Source organism: Miscanthus floridulus, chromosome 16, assembly GCF_019320115.1.
Source record: "Miscanthus floridulus cultivar M001 chromosome 16, ASM1932011v1, whole genome shotgun sequence".
Lineage (NCBI taxonomy): Eukaryota > Viridiplantae > Streptophyta > Magnoliopsida > Poales > Poaceae > Miscanthus > Miscanthus floridulus.
In genome coordinates, this window is record NC_089595.1 from 77,948,805 (window position 1) to 77,969,077 (window position 20,273).

Consider the following 20,273-nt stretch of genomic DNA (forward strand, 5'->3'; position numbering starts at 1 on the left):
TGACCCAAATAGAGTCATACCCCTTTGCCGTGCGGGGCAAACCCACAATAAAAGTCCATGGAAATATCCTCCCATTTTCAAACAGGGATAGGCAAGGGCTGCAAAAATCTCAGTGTATGCAAATGGTCTGGCTTAACTCTTCCACAAGTGTCATATTCCGCGACGTACTTGGTGATATCCTACTTCATATTTGACCATTAATACAAGTGGCACAAATCATGGTACATCTTGTTACTTTCTAGATGGATGGACAACTTGGAATTATGAGCTTCATCCAAAATTTTTCTCCTAAGCTCATCACTTTAGGGAACAACCAATCTTTTCTTGAACCTCACTACACCTTGATCATCAATACTAAAATGAGGACCACGCCCTTCGGCAATTAACTCCTTGATATGTGGGATTTCCGAAACATCTTGCCTTTGGTCCATAATAATTTGCTCAAGTAAATCCAAGACTAGAGCAATATGGGCTAGCACCTCAGCATGGTTGAGAGACAAAGGTGCTTCTTCAACTTGATACGACTTTTGGCTCAAAGCATCAGCTACCACATTAGTTTTTCTAGGATGGTAATGAACCTCCAAATTATAATCCTTGATTTGCTCCAACCATCTCCATTGCCTCATGTTCAGCTCGGACTGAGTGAAAATATATTTGAGGCTCTTGTGATCCATATAAATATGCACTTTATTTTCTAACAAATAATGCCTCCAAATTTTTAGAGCGTGCACCACAACAGCCAGCTCTAAATCATGGGTGGGATAATTCACATCGTGTTTTTTTAGCTGGGGTGAAGCATAAGCTATCACACGTCCATCCTACATAAGCACGCATCCTAATCCAGTCCTTGAGGCATCACAATACATGTCAAATGGCTTGTCAATATCTAGTTGGGCAAGAATAGGAGCAGAGGTAAGAAATTTCTTTAGGGCATAGAAAGCTTCTTCACAAGCCGGACTCTATACAAACTTAACATCTTTCTAGAGCAACTTGGTCATTGGTTGGGCTATTTTGGAGAAGTCAGGAATGAAGCGCTGATAATAACCAGCAAGACTAAAAAACTGATGAATCTGATGCACTGACTTTGGAGAGTTCCAATTTAGCACATCTTGCACCTTGCTTGGGTCTACAGAGATAACTTTAGGTGTCAGAACATATCCCAAAAATTGCACTAGATCTAACCAAAACTCACACTTGCTGAACTTGGCATACAACCTGTGTTCCCTTAATCGAGTTAGTACTACTCAAAGATGTTGTGCATGCTCTTCATTGTTCTTGGAGTATATCAAAATATCATCAATGAACACTACTATAAACTTATCTAGCTCTGGCATAAAGACTAAATTCATGAGATACATGAAGAATGTAGGAGCATTGGTGAGAGCAAAAGACATGACTAGGTATTCATACAATCCATACCTAGTAGAGAAAGTTGTCTTTGGTATATCTTATGGATAGATCTTAATTTGATGATACCCAGAACAAAGATCAATCTTTGAAAACACCTTGGCACCAGCCAACTGATTGAACAAAGTATCAGTACGATGTAAAGGATATTTGTTCTTTATGGTTACCACATTGAGAGGGCGATAATCCACACACATCCATAGAGTACCGTCCTTCTTCACAAAAAATAGCTAAACAGCCCCATGGTGAAGAACTAGGACGGATAAAGCCCTTCTCCAATAATTCCTCTAACTGCTTCTTCATTTCTGCTAGTTCTTTAGGAGCCATGCGGTAGGAACATCATGAAATAGGAGCAGTGCTGGTTCTAACTCAATGGAAAACTCCACATCTCTATCCGGTGGCAACCCAGGTAGATCTTTAGGAAAGACATCAAGGAACTCACAGACCATAGGAATAGAGGCAAGATCAGGAGAAGCTTCAACATGAGCAACAACTATTAAGGATGGATCTGAGGCCATAAGAAGAGACATCCTATCCTCGAAAGAAGAAATCCGTAACTCAACAACTCTCTGCTTAAGGTCCAAAACTACCCCATAAACTCACAACCAGTTGATGCCTAGAATTATATCTATGCCTTGCCTAGGAAGCACCATGAACTGGAGGTGGTAAGTGTGAGTGGGTAGCACTAATCCAACTATGTCCGTTTGAGTATTAATGCAAAACTGCACACCCAGAGTGCTGATTCTATAGGCAATAGGAATAGCCATAAGAGATATATTGTGCCTCTGTGCAAACCCTATGCTCATGAATGAATGTGATGCACTAGAATCAAACAACACATATACTGGGAGAAAATCAATGGTAAACATACCAGCCATCATAGGTTCATTCTGCAAGATCTCCTCAGCCTTAGTGAAGTTGACTTGCCCAGAGCGGCTTACGGGTACCTTCTTCTTGATAATCATCCTCTTGACCAGACGGGAGTTGGCTAAAGGCTGGGAAGACTGCACAAGTTAGTTCTGTGGACACTCCCGAGCATAGTGGCCTTTGTTGCCACACTTGAAACAAGCACCAGGCTTGTTCCCCTATCCCTGACAAGGTGGAACTTGCTGCCCCTGAGGCTACTATTCCACCTACTGAGTAGGTGCACGATACTAGGTGTGAGGTGCCAGGTAAATCTGCTGAGATTGATGAGATGGCTGTCCACCTAGAGAGGGATAGGACATCCTCCTGACAACATGTACCTTCGGAGCCTAGGGGTTACTAGAAGACCCAGTAATCACCCGCTTGTGCTTCCACTCAGCCTAAGAGTCACACTAAAGCCCTTCCATGGCAATAGCAGCATTCATCTTAGCACTAAAAGTCTAGTAGTTCCCTGTGTACAACTCTTTCTACAGACTGCAAGAGAGGCTGCAATAGAAACGGTCCCTCTTTTTCTCATCAGTATCGACGTGGATCCCAACATACTATGCCAGATGGTTGAACTTATTCACATAATCCATCACACACATGCTCCCTTGCTTCAGGTCCAAGAACTCCGTCAACTTCCTATTTAGCACACCAGCAGGAATGTAGTACTCTCTGAAAGTGGCGGTAAACTCCTACCAAGTCACAAGGTGATCCACCGGCTGCATGACATTGAATGTGTCCCACCATGCACTAGCAGAACCCAACAGCTGCTGCGCTGCAAGGCACACCTTCTGTTCTTTAGTCACCATGAGTAGCTTAATCTTTTACTCTAGAATATGAAGCCAATGCTCTGCATCCAGAGGCTCAACCATTGGCGTGAACATCGACGGGTGTGTCTTTAGGAAATCCTAGTAAGAATAGGGCCCCTCGAGACTGTGGGCTCCACCCCCGTTCCCGCCATTAGCTCCGTGGCCCCCACGGGCGAAGCCACCAATCGCCTGGGCTAGCATCTCCAAGGCACGGGCTAACTCACGCCGAGTAGCCAACATCTCTACCATCATCTCCGCATGGGTCATCAGAGGTGGTGGTGGTGGTGGAGGAGGAGCCAGAAGTGGGGCCTCGTGGTTGTCCCCATTGGTGTGGCCATTGTCCTCACCATGATCATTATCACCTTCGTCTGCCCCAGCACTGGTACTCCCTCGACCAGACCTCAGGTTCATCTATAAACAGATAGGAACCAACCATTAAGATCAACCCTCCAGATTAGGAACAAGAGACTTAGAGAAACGATAAGGTTTTTATTAAAGCATTCTTTTAGGTTATCCTATCAATTCACTAATCCAAATTATATGTGTGGGGGGAAGTTTAGTTTAAGCAAGATTCTCTTTTCATGATGCATGCATCGGCCTACCCGTTCACTCAAGCCAGAATATAGCAGTATTCGCAAAAAATTTTGGCACATCGCACACTCACTTTCCGCTTGCTAAATGATTCTTACGCAGCGTAAGTTAGTGTACCTGCAGAAACTTGATTAGATAAAACCAGTGCCGCTATCCTAGATAGACCATATTGCTATGGATTATACTTATTTACATAATTTTATTGCATGCTACTTTTCACAAAACTTTTGTTGGTCAAATTTTAGGTTTTGAAAAGAGGTATGAAACTCGTAGACTCATTATTGGCTCTGATACCACCTGTGGCAGAACCACCCAAAATAGCATGCTTCTGGAGGCGCTCGTCTTTCACCAGACACTAACCACCCCAAAAGGTGGCTACGTCGGATGGTTCCATCGAGCACACCCCAAGCGAGAACTCGAATAATCCATGTTTTTCACCCAGGATCCAATAATGAGAATGAGTTTACATCACTTAGTCTATTTCATACAACCATAATTCTAAAAAATACATTATTATAATACCAAGTTCAGAATGTGGAATTTAAACAGCGGAATTGAAATAATCATCTAGCGATAAGATACAAGGATTCGTTTGTGCCCACCAGAAGAATCCTCCACACAACAGTCATTCCTCAAGCTGCACCTACAACAGGGGTAAATAAACCCTTAGTACACAATATACTCGCAAGACTTACCCGACTAGTGGAAATAACTTCCTGACTCCAAAGGATATGATAAGCTTTATGGTTTGCTAGGTTTCCTTTTTACAAAAAGCCTTACTAGTAGTGAATCCTTATGGATGTTCTTATTAGTAGTCATGATTAGTTCATTATCTAGCCATTCTATGTAAGCACCTGTTCTACTTTCAAGCAAGAGTTGAGCAATCAGATCCATTCATTCCCTTTCATCTTCTAGTTCTTACTACGGTGCTGGATCATAGACAAGTCGTATCGTATTACATGACGATTCATGAACCAATGTAGCCTAGCTAGGTACCCTGAAACACACGCCCCGCTTGTATGCTAGGCACAAGTAGGACCAACCCACCACTCTCCTATCAAGGGGTCTAGGTCCCCTTTCAAACTTGGACTCCACACCTCCAAACATGAGTCCCAGACTCAGTGTGGTGCTTAGACCTCCACCATCCCCGCCTCTAATTGGTCGGTCCGGAAAGAGCCAGAACCCACGACAAGAGAGCAACGAGCCTTCCCTGCTCTCATAAACAAATATGTGCTCAGGATAATAAGTCTATGACCTAACTAGAATCTAATGCAACGGGCGGTCCTTAATTGACACGGATAGGAAAAATAGTGTAACCAAGCTATGCCCCATTGGCTGCGGGACACAACCTCTTACACCGACCAATACCCATACCATATCCCTACCCGGTCTCCATTTCCTTTCACCATTTTATCATGAGAGTGATAATAATAATCACCTATTGTGAGTAACGGTAGGTTACTGTTGACACATAATTTTTGTCCCGTGCCGAGGACACACGCATCAAGCCGGAAGGGTCTGCTCGATGGAGCTGTAGATCCACCTAGCTTCAGCACAGGGGTGGTCGATCCTGTGCACTCTTCCCAAGACATGCTAGTCAATTTGACCCTGTAATTGACAAGGAGAGAAAGTTCATTAGTAACTAAGGGCGGAACTTGCCGGTGTTGCTAGACAGTCCTGAATGTGTGGCTATGAGAGCCGATATGAAAGGAGATCGACTAAATAGTCGATTCCAGCATATTCATGAGAATCGATCGATTAAAGCTCATTGGGTTGCATAAGAAGAATCGATTATCATTTAGAATAAATGTCATTATTTACACAAATATTAATCAATGGCAATAAGATATCAACAATGACTGGTTTGTACTGAGCCAATGATTACAAGTAACCAAACCCCTTTTTATATAAAGAAATAATTCAACACCATTTAACCATTTAATAAAGAAATCTAATGAACCTATTAGATCTTATCTATCGCTATGACCAGTGGGGCATGAGGCAGAATCATGCAGGCCATAGAAATAACGATAGACTCGACGACCCTAACTCATTACTAATATCAGTGGGGCATGAGGTAGAATCATGCAGGCCATAATACAATAATAAGATCATGGGGCTAATATATCTTTCAACCTATCTTTACTTCAATGGTCTCGTGATGTGAACTATTCGTGAAAGCACTCGATATTGGCTAAAACAGCCGATTCAGGCATAGCGCACAGTTAAAGTCATGCCTTATCAGAAATAGATCTATCAAATAACGATCCCCACTCCATGGTGCTAATAGTGGGGTGTGAGGTAGAATCACACAGACCATGATAACAGGCTATGGAACGGTTCTCGCTAGCCAATAAATCTACTCAAGATGCAACAATGCCTTAACCGCACGCTATGCACGATCAGGATTGACATAAAATAGACGATAAAACATAACTCATCGTTTAAGGTGTAGATTAGATCAATTTAGATTAGCAAGCGATGGGCTAAACAAGATATAAGGCCGATCTAGATCAATCCCAATCGGGCAGAGTGATATTGCTGTAATTAAATAAATAATGAAAGCAATAAGCAATATCGGTAACTTAATGAATCTACCAAAGGCTACCACCCTAAGGTAGAGCCGATAACTTGACCTTGATCTAGTTCATACAGCGGGGGTCGACCGGATCGATGCAGCCATACTTAAACTAGGCAAGAGTCGTTAACTAACTTATACCAGAGTCGCAGTGGAGGTCGACCGGATCGATGCAGCCGTATGAATAGAGGTATAAGCCATGACGGTACTTACAACAAGCAGTGGAGGTCGACTGGATCGATGCAGCCATACTTGCTGAAGAACTCGCTGAGATCTACTCTACTCCTCTCCTAAGGGGTGGCCGGAGTCGAAAAAGTAAATAACTGGTATATTGGATTGATTGTTCTTTTACATTAGCTAGGGTTTGATATTTATACCTAGCCTTTGTCGTTATCCGCTGACGCTATCTGAAGAAAGCCGATTCCAGTCTTTGCATCTGAATCAGCTGGTTCCAATCTACACACAATTGATTCCTTGATGACATGATCTTAGGAGCTTTCGAGTCCCTGCGACTCTTCTTCCAAATTCTGGTGTAAACAGTTACTCACACTACCGATAGCCTAATCATAGCAGCTACTTGACCTATGCTAGTAGGACTCATAGGTAGGTTATCTATGCATGTAGTTTCAATATAAATCCTGTAACATAAATGCACATTACATATAGATATCCAATGATCATTCAAAATAAGGGTTATGCACTAGGGCTTGCCTTGGATAGGTGCGGTGTTAGCTCAGTCAGTCAGTGGTGACTCCGGGACCTCCTCCTACATGAGAATCTCCTCCTCATACTCCTCGATCACCTCCTCGAACTCATGGTCTCCGATGGTCATGATCTCCGCCAACTCATTCTCTACATGCATGCGATGATGATGCAACACTTAGTATTTTAGCAATAGCAGCTCCTAAATTAAGAATACACATGGTAAACTACTAAGCTAGATCTAATGACTAAGATACTAAGCTAACTATCATCTTCATCAAGTAAAGTGTTGAGTTCAACTAACAAGCACCTAACTTTACAAATGAAGGATATATCTTTATTTCTACTAATGATTTAATGTATATTTGAAACGAAGACCATTTAACTACCCTTATGTTATGTCTATTCTAAAGCTACAAAAATTATAGTGAGCACATAATAATACCATGAAACTACTATAAAATTTTCAAAGCTAAAGCTATCATCATTTTGTCACAAAAATTCCTACAATATTTAACCTAATAATATTAAGCACTCTCAAATAATTTAATAGCTCCTGGTATCAACAAGCACATATATGAACTAAATACACTAACAGATAGAGCACAATTTTAGGAACCTAACAAAATTAGTTTCACAATTTTTGGATATCTACATTATTTTATATTAATTATCAAAATTTAGCTCAGAATTAAAATGAAAAGCTATTTCTATTTTCCACGAAAAAACAAAACTGATTTCAGCCTAATGTGGCCCACGAGCGGAGGCAGTCCGCGGTGGGTAGCCCATGCGGGTGCTGGCACTTTTGTAGAGATGCCCCTGCCCTACCTAGTATTCGCCAGTGACCTTACCGAGAAGCCGGCTCGGCCGGAAATGACCCGAGCGAGGCTAGCCACGTGCGCGTTGCGAGGTGAATGGTGGACCACAAAGGCACGGCCACATCAGCGGCGAGGAGGCGGCACTAGAGCTACAACGAGCATGCGCATGACAAAGAGGTAGCCAAGGCTAGCTAGTGGTGTTGAGGAATTGGCGTAGGATGAAGTGGTGGAGGCTGGCCACCGCGCGGGTGGTGATGGGCCTTAACGGCACGGCGGCGGGCAAAGCTCTAAAATTGGAGCTTGGTGTGACGCGAGTCAAGGCAAGGTGGGGTTGGCTGGAGAGGGGCGTGAAGGTAGAGACACCAGCACGAGGAATTGATGAGAGGCACTCCCTGTTTTGCTTCACCGTGACACAACGCGACGGCGGTGGAAAACAAAGGGAGAAAGAGGGAAAGAGAGTGACGGCGCGGTAGGTGGGCTCTGCTCATCCATGCCTTGGTGGGATGTGAGCGGCGAGCACAGGAGGCCCACGTGCTGGCACTATGGACAATGTGTCCGCATGTCCGACCTGCATGGCTCGCGCGTCGTAATGCCATAAATGGCATGGCGACGGTGGCTCGCCCACATGCGTGTGGCAGAGACGACACGCATAGGGCCGGCAACAATGTAGAGATGCGTTGGACCAGCATGGACACGACGACGATGCAATGGCAACGGCAACATCACGACGCGAGGAGCAGTGGCGGAGACGACGGCAGTGCAGCGCGGTATGGGGCACGTGGCAGCAACAGTGGCTCCGCGTGGCGGGCCAGCAGCAGTCGAGCCATGGCCAAGCCAGAGGCAGCCATGGCTGGTCGTACATGGCAATGCGCGCACATGCATACGCGACCAGTGCCACGACGTCAAGCGCCCGAGCGCGGTGATCGTGGCCACACGACCAACCAGCCCAAAATCGGTAACGTGCACGATTTTTAAAGCGCTCAACATGACCAAACGATTGCTCCTAAACCTAAACCGTCTTCATCATGCTCAAGATGGCACATGAGACTACCAAATCGAGCTATAACACTACATCACTCCTTAACCCAATCTCTCACCATAAATTGCTAAACATAGCAGTGTCTCAGAGCCACCGACGACTAACATAGCTGACAATCTGTCTACCCAAGGCAAGCCCCGGTGCATAACTCTTATTTTGAATAATCACTGGATATATATATGTGATGTGCATTTACGTTATAAGATTTATCTTGAAACTACATGCATAGATAAACCTACCTATGAGTCCTACTAGTACAGGTCGAGTAGCTGCTATGCTTAGGCTATCGGTAGCATGAGTAACCTGTCGTTACTCACAATAGGTGATTATTATTATTACTCACATGATAAAATGGTGAAAGAAAATGGAGACCGGGCAGGGATATGGTTTGGGTATTGGTGGGTGTAATAGGTTGTGTCCTGCGGCCAATGAGGCATAGCTTGGTTACATTGTTTTCCCTATCCGTGTCGGTTAAGGACCGTCCATTGCTGTGGATGGTAGTCAGGTCATAGACTTATTATCCTGAGCACATACTTGCTTATGGGAGCGGGAAGGCTCGTTGCTCTCTTGTTGGGGGGTTTCGGCTCTTTCTAGATCGATTGATTGGAGACAGGGATGGTGGAGGTCTAAGCACCATACTGAGTTCGGGACTCAGCAGTGGGGGCTTGTAGTCCAAGTTTGGACGGGGACCTGGACCCCTTGATAGGAGAGTGGTGGGTTAGTCTTGCTTGTACCTAGGGTACAAGCAGGGCGTGTGTTTCGGGGTACCCAACTAGGATACATTGGTTCGCGAATCGCCGTGTGATACAGTATGACTTGGCTATGGTCTAGCACCGTAATAAGAACTAGAAGATGAAAAGGGATGAATGGATCTGATTGCTCAACTCTTGCTTAAAAGTAGAACAAATGTTTACATAGAATGGTTAGCTAATGAACTAATCATGACTGCTAATAAAACACATACATAAGGATTCACTACTAGTAATGCTTTTCGCAAAAAGAAAACCCAGCAAACTATAAAGCTTATCATATCCTTTGGAGTCAGAAATTATTTCCGCTAATCGGGTAAGTCTTGCGAGTATATTGTGTACTCAGGGTTTATTTACCCCTGTTGCAGGTGCAGCTTGAGGAGTGGCTGTTGTGTGGAGGATTCTTCTGGTGGTCATAGATGGATCCTTGTATCTTATCGTTAGATGTTTATTTCAATTCCGCTGTTTAAATACCGCACTCTGAACTTGGTATTGTAATAATGTATTTCCGAGAACTCTTGTTGTATGAAATGGACTAAGTATTGTAAACTCGTTCTTATTATTGGATTCTGGATGAAAACGTGGATTGTTCGAGTTCTTTCTTGGGGTGTACTTGACGGAACTGCCTGGTGTAGCTTACTTTCGAGGTGCTTAGTGTCTAGTGGAAGACAAGCACCTCCGAAGGTGTGTTATTTTGGATGGTTCTACCACAGCCGCACCACCATCCTCCACCGCCAACTTGCTAGAATCGGCCGTTCGCCCACTCAGTGTTGCGTCGTACGGAAGAAGAAGGGTGAAACCCACATGTTGCAAGTGTATGTTTCAAGTGTTTCAGAGGTATGTTGCAAATATTGTATATCGATGCTGCAAACGTGGATCGGGATGTTGCACATGTTATAATGGCTATACACATATGTTTATATCCGTTTCTTACGTATATTACAAGTGTTTTATCTGGATGTTGCAAAAGTAGATCTGGATGTTGCATATACATGCATGTTGGAAACATATGTTTTCAAGTGTTTTCAGGTGTTTCATAAGTATGCTTGTAAGTGTTTCATCTGGATGTTGCATATGTTTGCAATGGTTTATAAATATTTTTTAGGCGTTTTTGCATGTGTTTTAGATGCTTGTTTCAAGTGTTTAATCTTTTTTTTATAAGAGATATAGCGTAACCTCTCCACTTCACTTGACTAATAAGTAAGTGAATAAACATTGTTCGTAAAAGCTTGAAAAAGAGAGACTAATCATGTGATATATTTAGAAATCAGAGGGGTATATTCCATGCAATTGCAAGCGGCTCTCTCGTAAGCTATGCACGCAATTATCGACAAAGTACTTGAGACGCCTAGCTTAGCATATGGCATGGGGACGGACGACGATAGCGACGTGATCGATCAGAGATAATAATCTTATTATTTTTTGATGAGGGAGCAACAATCTTATTATTTAGGTTAGGCCCGATCGGGATGGGATCGACCGACCTCATATAAGGTGTTTGGTTTCTACACAAAAATTTTAGTCCCTGTCCCATCGAATGTTTGGACACATGCATGAAGTATTAAATATAGACAAAAAAAAATAACTAATTACACAGATTATGGCTAATTTGCGAGACGATTTTTTTAAACCTAATTAGTCCATGATTTAACAATGTGGTGCTACAGTAAATATGTGCTAATGGCTGATTAATTAGGCTTAATAAATTCGTCTCGTAAATTAGTCTTCATCTATGTAATTAGTTTTATAATTAACTCATATTTAGTACTTCTAAATAGCATCTGAACGTTCGATGTGACATAGATTAAAATTTAGTCCATAGAATCAAACACCCTCGTAGATCTCTTCCTGGGATATGATGAATGAATATGGTCCATGCATCAGTCGCCCGCCGAGACAGTTGAGGGCTTTAACTCCGTGGCGCATTCATGTGGGCCCCCGCCGCGACGCTGACAGGGTATAGTCGGCGTCAGGAGGCCTAGCTGATGACGAAGCAGGGACGACAGAGTCGGTGTCAGCGAGGCCGACGGGGCATTCGCATTCAACGCAAACACGCAGCAGGCGCAGGGCACGCTGGACGACTGTGGCCTCAGCTGGGCATGCATGCGTCATCGCTGTTTGGTCGCGATCTGGCCTGGCGTGCATTCTGGCTTCTCTCCAAAAATATACGCAGTTCATCTGTTCATGGATTTGCTGCATGCCCATAGTCTGAACAGCGGTAGAATTGAAGCTGTATGTTATAGAGACAGGGCCCTCGAGTTGGGTATGGAATACGGAGTAATAATAATAACCATGAATGAATGCAGGGAGAGTAGGGCCTCGTTTAGATTGAGGTTAGGAATCAGTATTCGACACTGTAGCATTTCGTTTGTATTTGATAATTATTGTCCAATTATGGCATAACTAGACTCAAAAGATTCGTCTCGTAATTTACAATCAAACTGTATAATTAGTTTTTTTTTATCTACATTTAATACTTCATGTATATATCCAAAAATTTAATGTGATAGAGAAAAAATAAAAAAACTTACCATCTAAACAAGGCCGAGCTCCATGGGAGAATTGAATGTCTGATAGACTGACGGCATTCTTGCCCCCCTGCTCTCTCCGCCCACTTTGGTCGTGTGGCTCCGTTCGCTTGTCAAGAGCCTTACTAAATATTTTTCGTTCTTAACACATCAGTGACTTGAACAGTACTTTTAACCCCGTGACTTTTCAGCCTAGGCCTCGTTTAGATTGTAAGTTTTTTCACTCTCTTTCTATTACATCAAATTTTTAGACATATACATGGAGTATTAAATATAAATAAAAAATAACTAATTACACAGTTTGATTGTAAATTATGAGACGAATCTTTTGAGCCTAGTTAGACCATGATTGAACAATAATTGTCAAATACAAACAAAAATGCTACAGTACCAAATACTGATTCCTAACCCCAATTTAAACCGGTCCAAGCCAGCAGGGTCTCTCGTGTCACCCTCGCTCTGCAAAATGCCTTCTGCCCTCTAGCCAGGGAGGAGCAGCTAGTACTAGATCTGAGACAAACGGAGTGCAGACATAGACTAGCTAGCTAGTACTCCAGGCATTTACACCACACGCATGGTTCTAGCTCTCCGTTTTTTTAGTTTCTTACGTCCTATCATCGAATATTTAATATATACATAAAATATTAAATATAAATTAAAAAAATAACTAATTACACCATATGTAATTAATTTACAAGTTGAATCTTTTAAGTCTAATTAGTTCATGATTTAATGATATGGTGCTATAGTAACATGTGTGTTAATGATGAATTAATTAGACTTAATAAATTCGTCTCACGGTTTACCAAGAGATTCTGTAATTTATTTTTTTATTAGTATTCAAACATCTGATGCGACGCTACCATATGATATCTGATATGACACCCAAAACTTTACACCTGCATTTAAACAAGCCCTCGGTCATCACTCACTCCTGGCAGTGAGTCCTGATCAGCTTTTCTTCGCAGCGGCAATTAGCAAGTTGCCCTGCTGCAGTACCTGCAACAGCATGCATGCATGCTACACCAGCACAGTGGCCACTACTTTCGTGCGGCCAGCGTGCAGCTAGCTAGCCAAGCATCTACTGTATATAGCTTTTTTTTTGACACGATCTACTGTATATAGCTATTTCTGCGTGGAGCATACCTGCATTTTTTAGCGCAAGACAGTTTCAGATTGTTCTTTTCCGCGCCAAGACAACAACAACACACCTGCTATTCCTGAGGTTTGGAGTCTGTTTGGAGCGCAGGAATTTTACAGAAATCACACAGGAATTTCACAGGAATCATTTCAATTTCACAGAAAAAACATAGGAATAGAAAAAAATTCCCGCATTTCAAACAAGCCCTTGGGTCCTAGAGCTATAGCTAAATAATGTTTTGGAGCGGCTTGCCGGCTTGTTGTTGTACATAGATCAGAATCCTAACAAACCCGGTACAAGTCGAGCGCCATGTTGTTGACGAGACTGCATGCAGGTGCCTACACTACACATTGCTTCCTGTATTTTCATTCTCAAAGTTGTTAAGTTGTTATGCATGGAAGCTATACGTATTATACATATATACATGTATATAGTTGGCCCGTCGTCATACTCCTTTTTGGGTTTCAGGCAAGGCCACGACACTGGTCAAGGTTTGACTTGGCTTTTATGAGTCTCTCTGGAGCCATGCATGCATGCATGCTACCTAGCTGCTCGTTACGTCATATTCGTTTACTACGCTAGAGTATGTTGTTGGGCTTGCTCTATTCGAGCTAATAAGTGCGTGGAACAAGAAAGTCCTGGCTGTTGGCCACTTGGCCTACTGCTATATTCACAACACTAATTTTGCATATAGAGACCATATATATTGGAGCACGCTAGTTAAGTGCAAAAACATGAGGACACAGATTCTCTCATGTTTTGTTACTCTGTCCCAAAATAATTATCGTTCTCGCTTCCGGAGAAATAACTCTGACTAATTTATATATAAAGATATTAATATTTATGATACACAATTAATATCATTAGATACGTCTTTGAATCTATTTTCGTAATAAATTTAATTGAAAATACAAATGTTGCACGTGTTTTCTACAAATTTAGTCAAACTTACAGCACAGAAACCCAAAACAAAATGTTAATTTGGGACGGAGGGAGTATATTATAAACTTTTTGAACTTCTGTGCTCAACATTGATATTTGTGTGTGTATATGTATATATGTAAACAAACAAATCATTCCACATCGAGTGTGCAATCAAAATGGTTCAGCTATAGTACATAGTGATTTAATTTTGTCAAAGTAAATCAAATGAATGTGTTTGGCGTAAAAAATAACACGCCTTATAAAAAATGCATGTTTATTATCAATGCCAAACTCCATAGAATACCTTAGCATTATATTATTTTCACTAGATTAAAGTCAAAGCTCCATATACAAGAACATCGATCTAGAGACAAAGCAACAACATATATAACATTCAAACACAAACATGGAGCAATATTCAAGTCAACCTTGTGAACGACATCAATAATTTAAACCAACAAGTACATAATAAAGGACTCGTTTCTTTTACTATCTATATTATAAAGGATGCTAGTATCTTGCACTTAATTTAGTCTCCACGTCCTCATCAAGCGGTTAATTTAGCATGTTGACATATTTGCCTCAGTAGTCATGACCTGCATATTATTAGTAAATATGAAATCTTCATAAAAGACAACACAACCAAAACGCGTAAATAAACTACATCATTAGCATTTTTCATGTAACAATTATGTTTTATTTGCACTAAAAGTTAAAAAACAAATTAACATTTACATGTATACATTGCTATAGTCTGTAATTTTTGCATGCTAGATATATAAATATTTTAGAGAAGATGTGCCACACAAATTCTTCACATTTGAATACTAATGAATTCATTGGAATTATGATGATAGCATTAAGTAAGACATTGCCTATCAATTCACAAGATATTAAAGTCATTTACTTTTACTATAATAAATAATAGTGTTTAATAAGAACCAAATAAATACAATTTCTCATTTTGGTGAACCCAATATTACGACAATGTAAAGAGATTGAGATAATAATATTCAGAGCTATATGAGAAATAAAAAATATTATATTATATGTTTGATATTATATATATATTATATATACTACAATTCTTATATTAAATTACTTATCAAGTTATGATATTAGAATTTTGGTAGGTGCTTTCTTAGAGCATCTTAAATGTTATATTTCAATGCATGTTATGACATGTAATATCAAAACAAAAAGTTCTTCTAAAATGTAATGGTCTTGAAGGCACAAATAGTTCAAAAACACTACTTTTCAATAAGTTGTTGAGATGTAATAGTATTTATGAGTTGATATAAGTTTTTAAGGACACACATGAGAATATTCTTATTAGAGGCACATTCCATAATATAACATTGTCCTGATGTGCATGCATATGATATTTAACTTTACGATTCATAGACTCAAATTAGGGAACATATAATGTTTCTTGCACACCATATTTATTTTAGTGTTATAATTGTTTGTGTGCAAATTGGTTAGTTTGTGCTCTTTAATATATATTAATATATATTTTATATACCTAGACTTGTAATTACATGATTTGAATTATACTTTTTGATGAATTTAAATAAGCTTTATCTGTCCATACATTCATATGATAGTCATAGGTAATCCAATTATGATTAGAACCAACAAAAGGATTGGGTTGGGGGGGGGGGGGGGGGGAGGAGGAATAAAAGACCAAACTCTGATTATCGCTGTCTCCACTCACCCTCTCATTTCTAAACAAATATGTTTGTATATTATAGGCAACATCTAGGATTTGTGCAGAGGCGGGTTAATTAAGATAGTTAGAGCTTTCTAGAATCCCACCAATGCCAGGGTATTGAGACTCCAGTTTGAGCAAGGTGTGTTATAGATGATAAACATATTAATGCTGTACGACTTTGTTTTAAATTAAATTGGTAAATTATTGGCCATTTGTTCAGTCCAATTTAGTAATCCTATGAAGCATGCATGCATCGCCTTGCGTGCTACAACAAAATATATATAGTCATGGATGATAATAACGATTATTATTGCTAGTACATAGTATTTTAGATAATAGAGAACGAAGTTGCAGCCAATTATTGCTAGTAGATAGTATATTGTAAAGGGAAACAATACACAGAAAATACGGAAGAAAGATATATGCATATATAGCAGCATAGAACCGAACCTGACAAAGATCAGACGACACTTGACTACTGCGTGGCAGTGGGCTGGTCATCCCCGCCGGTCGTGCTGGGCTTCAAGAACTGTCCACCGTTGATCTGCTGCCCAAGACCAGACACTACACCGTGCCCGACGCCCATGGCCGACGAGTACGCGAAGCCATAGCCTCCTCCACCTCCGTTCATGCCCGCCCTCGCAGCTTCACCTTCACCTTCGTAGCTCTTGGCCAGCATCTGCACGGAGGCGAAGTTGTCTTGCTGCATGAACCCGCCAGCTCCACTGATCGACGCCGTCGCCGCCGTGGAGTGCCCGATATTGATAAAGTTTTGCGTGCAATTGGCCACTGCGTTGCCTACGAAATCTGCTGCCATCCCTGCTGCCGCAACATGGGATCCCACGGCCACAGAGGCCGCCGCGGCTTCCGCCGCCGCCGCCGCCGCCTACACCAAAAAAATGCAGAACTGAAGTCGACATGTATATTTAATTTGTACATACATGACAGGAAGAGTAGGTGTTTGTACGTGTGTGTATCACACACCTGGTACTTGGACAGCTCGTAGCTGGCGCGGGCGAGCTCCTGCTGGACGAGACGGAGGCGGTGCTGGAGGATGGAGATGACGCCGACGCAGCCGTAGATGGGGTCTCGGAGGCGCATGTCGGCCTCGTAGGCGAGCGAGTTGACGGCGTCCTCGCGCTGGTAGGGGTGGAGCTCGTTGAGGATCTTGGTCACGTTGCTGGCGCCGAAGACGCGGTGCACGTGCACGAACTTCTGCGGGTTGTCCGGCGGGAAATAGGGCGCAAACACGCAGTCTGGATGGCACTTGCGCCGCAGGAACTTGCACGCCGCGCACGGCGAGCCTGTGCCTGTGCCGCCGACGCCGCCGCCGCCTGTGCTAGCAGCAGAGATCGACCCACCACCGCCACCCGTGGGCGGCGGCGAGGCCACAGTGATCACGAATCCCGTGGAGACGACCGGCACCGATGATGCTGACGAGGCGGCCATCTATCTATCTCTCTACGGGAGGAGGAAGATCCAGGACTAATTAAGAGATCCATATCTCAGCATGCCCAATAGATAGATGAGAAAAAAAAAAAGCTAAGAGCGAGAAATGGCAGAATGAGAAGCATATCATCAAGCATTCAAAAAAAAGCTAAGAGCGAGAAATGGGCGAGGAGTGAGAGGAAGGTATATGTACCTTTAATTTTCTTTCCCTTCCACGAAGATCAGAGTAGGATGCGACGCCGGCGCCCGGCGGCCGCTCCGGTTCTCCAACCCCTGGCTCCGAGGCTAGCTCCGAGAGTATATCCTTTGCTCCTCGGCCCTCGCCTTCGTCTTCGACGACTCCCACAGCTTCCTTTCCTCCTAGTTTCAACAGGCTTTTTGCTTTTTTCCTCGTCTGTCTCACCTCCGCAGCAGATTAATCGGGTGTTTGTTTTGGAGAGAGAATGGATGGATATATGAAATGAAAGTGACGACTGGCGACACCGTGAGGCGTTTGTTATTGTGTCGTAGATGTGAGCGGGAGGCGGGGGCATTGTGTAGGTAGGTGCCCTAAAAAAAACGTGTCCAGGTGAGCCTGACTGTTTGTGCATGTGAAAAAACGTAACAAAGAAAATAGAAGTCTATTTTGTTACAAGAAATTAGTAGCTATATTAATGCGGATGGTCTCAGTTCATTTGTTATTTTATTTTCAGTGCGTGTTTAGTTGCCCAAATTTTGGAATTTGGACTACTGTAGCATTTTCGTTTTTATTTAGCAAATAGTGTTCAATCGTGGACTAATTAGGCTCAAAACGTTCGTCTCGTAATTTCCAACCAAACTGTGAAATTAGTTTTTTTTGTCTACATTAATGCTCCATGCACGTATCGCAAAATTCGATGTGATGAATACTGTAGCATTTTTTGAAAATTTGAAGTGGGAACTAAACACGCGCTCACACTTCAATTTGCAAACGCGAGAGTTTCGGGTCCCGGTAAAAAGTCAATGTTTACGTGTGCACGTGAAATGCTGAGACGTGGAGCCAAAAGAATGCATCGTTTCCGATGGCAGAGCTCTCTTCTCTATCCCTATGCTCTTATTACCTAGCAAGTTGATCAATACAAACAGTATGAGTCATTTATACGTGAAACTAACTTTTGCAAATAGTTTTCTATTTGATTGATTGTAAATAGTATCTTTCTATGTGCTCTTATTATATTATATTATCATATCTATTAGTACGAACTGTCAAGGAAAATAGGAAGCGTCGAACCTCCGGTAGGAGGCCGCACCTAATTTGTTATATACTACGTGAAAAATAGTTTATAGTAACGAGGTGTTTTTTAAGGGGCGGCTGGTATTAGAGCAGCCCCTATAGTGGCATATTCGGGTTTCAGCACAGCAGCCACCCCTATAAATGGCACAGTAGGAGCGGTTGGTAATACGAGCCGCCCTTACAAATACGTCGATTTATAGGGGCGGCTGTATGTAGAGGCGGCTATTACCAGCCGCCCCTGCTGTATCCATTTGTAGGGCGGCTGAATCATCAGCCGCTTCTACAAATGTCCACTGTATATATAGCAGTCGCCTTCTTCCACATCGGGCCACTTTCTCCAACCCGAGCAAAAAAGGTTAGGAGGCTTGGGCTCCTCCCAAAAATTGCTCTACTAAGGGAGAGGTTTTGATCTCAAATACTTTGGTGGAGAGGTTGTACAAGGTAAGAAAATGCTATTCCAAGCCTTTATTTGAAGTTTTAATTGTTGGTTAGTGATAGTAGTTAGAGTTTTGATTTTCTCTCTCTTCTATTGTGCTTGAGCTTTGTATGAAGCAAATTAGACTCTAGTTTTGAAGCTATTAGTGTAAATTAGTTAGATAAATGAGAATACACCATTTATTGGTCGATCTTGCTTGATTTTAGTTGAGATTACACCCTAGTTTCATGTACATGTAGATTTAGATCTAGATTTAGGGTTTGTTTTTTAAAATTTTAATTTTGTAAATTTATGTTTCATGAAATTGAAATAGGGTTTGCATGAAAGGTAGTGGGAAAAATATTAATTGTTGCAAATTGTTGTCTTTGAAATTATTTATTTGAATTAATAAATATATATTTTTAATTATTTATTGATAAATACGCCATTAATTAATTACCCTCTTCATGGTGTGTGTTTGATATGCTTCATGTAATTTTATTTTATATTTATATATATCTGAAGTATATAAAATTATTGTCAAGTAATTAATTATTAATTTGATTCCTTTACATATATATCTGAATTAGTAGTCCTTTAATGTATTTTCTTTTATTGTTGTGTTTTAAAAGATGGAGTACAGAAAGTCTTGGATGTATGGTTCGTTAAGGTTAAAGGCAGGTTTCCGTGAAGAGGTCGACAAATTTATTGAAGTCGCAGAGAAGCATGCAGCGACGTTGACAGAGAATAAGTATTGGTGCAGAAAGTGACCAACAAGTAAATATTTGTAGTTTTATCGTACGTTGTGATCGGAGGTGGCCTAGCACTCAATGACACAGGGTTTATACTGGTTCAGGCAACATGCCCTACGTCCAGTTTAAGTCGGTTGATGACTTTATTCCTGAGCCCAGGTGCTCGAAGTTTGCAGTGAGGTTACAAACGAGAAGAAGAAAGATGGGGGTACAAGAGGTCCGGTCGAACTCCGATCGGAAGGGTCGGAAGTGACGGGAACGAGAACGAGAAGGATAGCCTTACAAGTGAAAGAGAGAGAGAGAGAGAGAGAGAGAGAGTACGTTTGCTCCTGAGCCTTGTTGCCCACGCCGGCGGGTATAGGATGATGGTAGGCGCCCACAATACTGTTGAATATCAGATACACGTGGGAGGTGGTGTTGTCTTCTTCGAGTATGGCAGATGTCGGCGCCTGCCACACTGTTGATGCCCAGAGGCATGTGAGGAGTTCACCATGTT

At 41.9% G+C, this 20,273-nt stretch overlaps 1 protein-coding gene across 2 annotated transcripts; it reads right to left on the reverse strand.

Moving 5' to 3' along the window:
* Window positions 1-14,617: 14,617 nt before the first annotated feature.
* Window positions 14,618-17,740, reverse strand: LOC136514077 (LOB domain-containing protein 6-like). Of its 2 annotated transcripts, none has more exons than XM_066508063.1 (4): window positions 17,552-17,740; window positions 16,894-17,362; window positions 16,360-16,795; window positions 14,618-14,791 (listed from the first exon to the last, which is right to left on the reverse strand). In XM_066508063.1, exons 2-3 carry the CDS (start codon window positions 17,356-17,358, stop codon window positions 16,385-16,387), a joined length of 876 nt encoding a protein of 291 aa, XP_066364160.1. In that variant the 5' UTR covers window positions 17,359-17,362; window positions 17,552-17,740; the 3' UTR covers window positions 14,618-14,791; window positions 16,360-16,384. The 2 variants fall into 2 exon arrangements, with proteins under 2 accessions (XP_066364160.1, XP_066364159.1); XM_066508062.1 differs by having other exon boundaries at window positions 16,894-17,370.
* Window positions 17,741-20,273: the final 2,533 nt, after the last annotated feature.

Bases quoted from the DNA above. Each gene is read 5' to 3' on its own strand.
- LOC136514077 (XM_066508063.1), bottom strand. From the start codon at position 17,358: ATGGCCGCCTCGTCAGCATCATCGGTGCCGGTCGTCTCCACGGGATTC. The intron at 16,796-16,893 runs GTGTGTGATACA...TTTTTGGTGTAG, and splicing joins ACGAGCTGTCCAAGTACCAG to GCGGCGGCGGCGGCGGCGGA.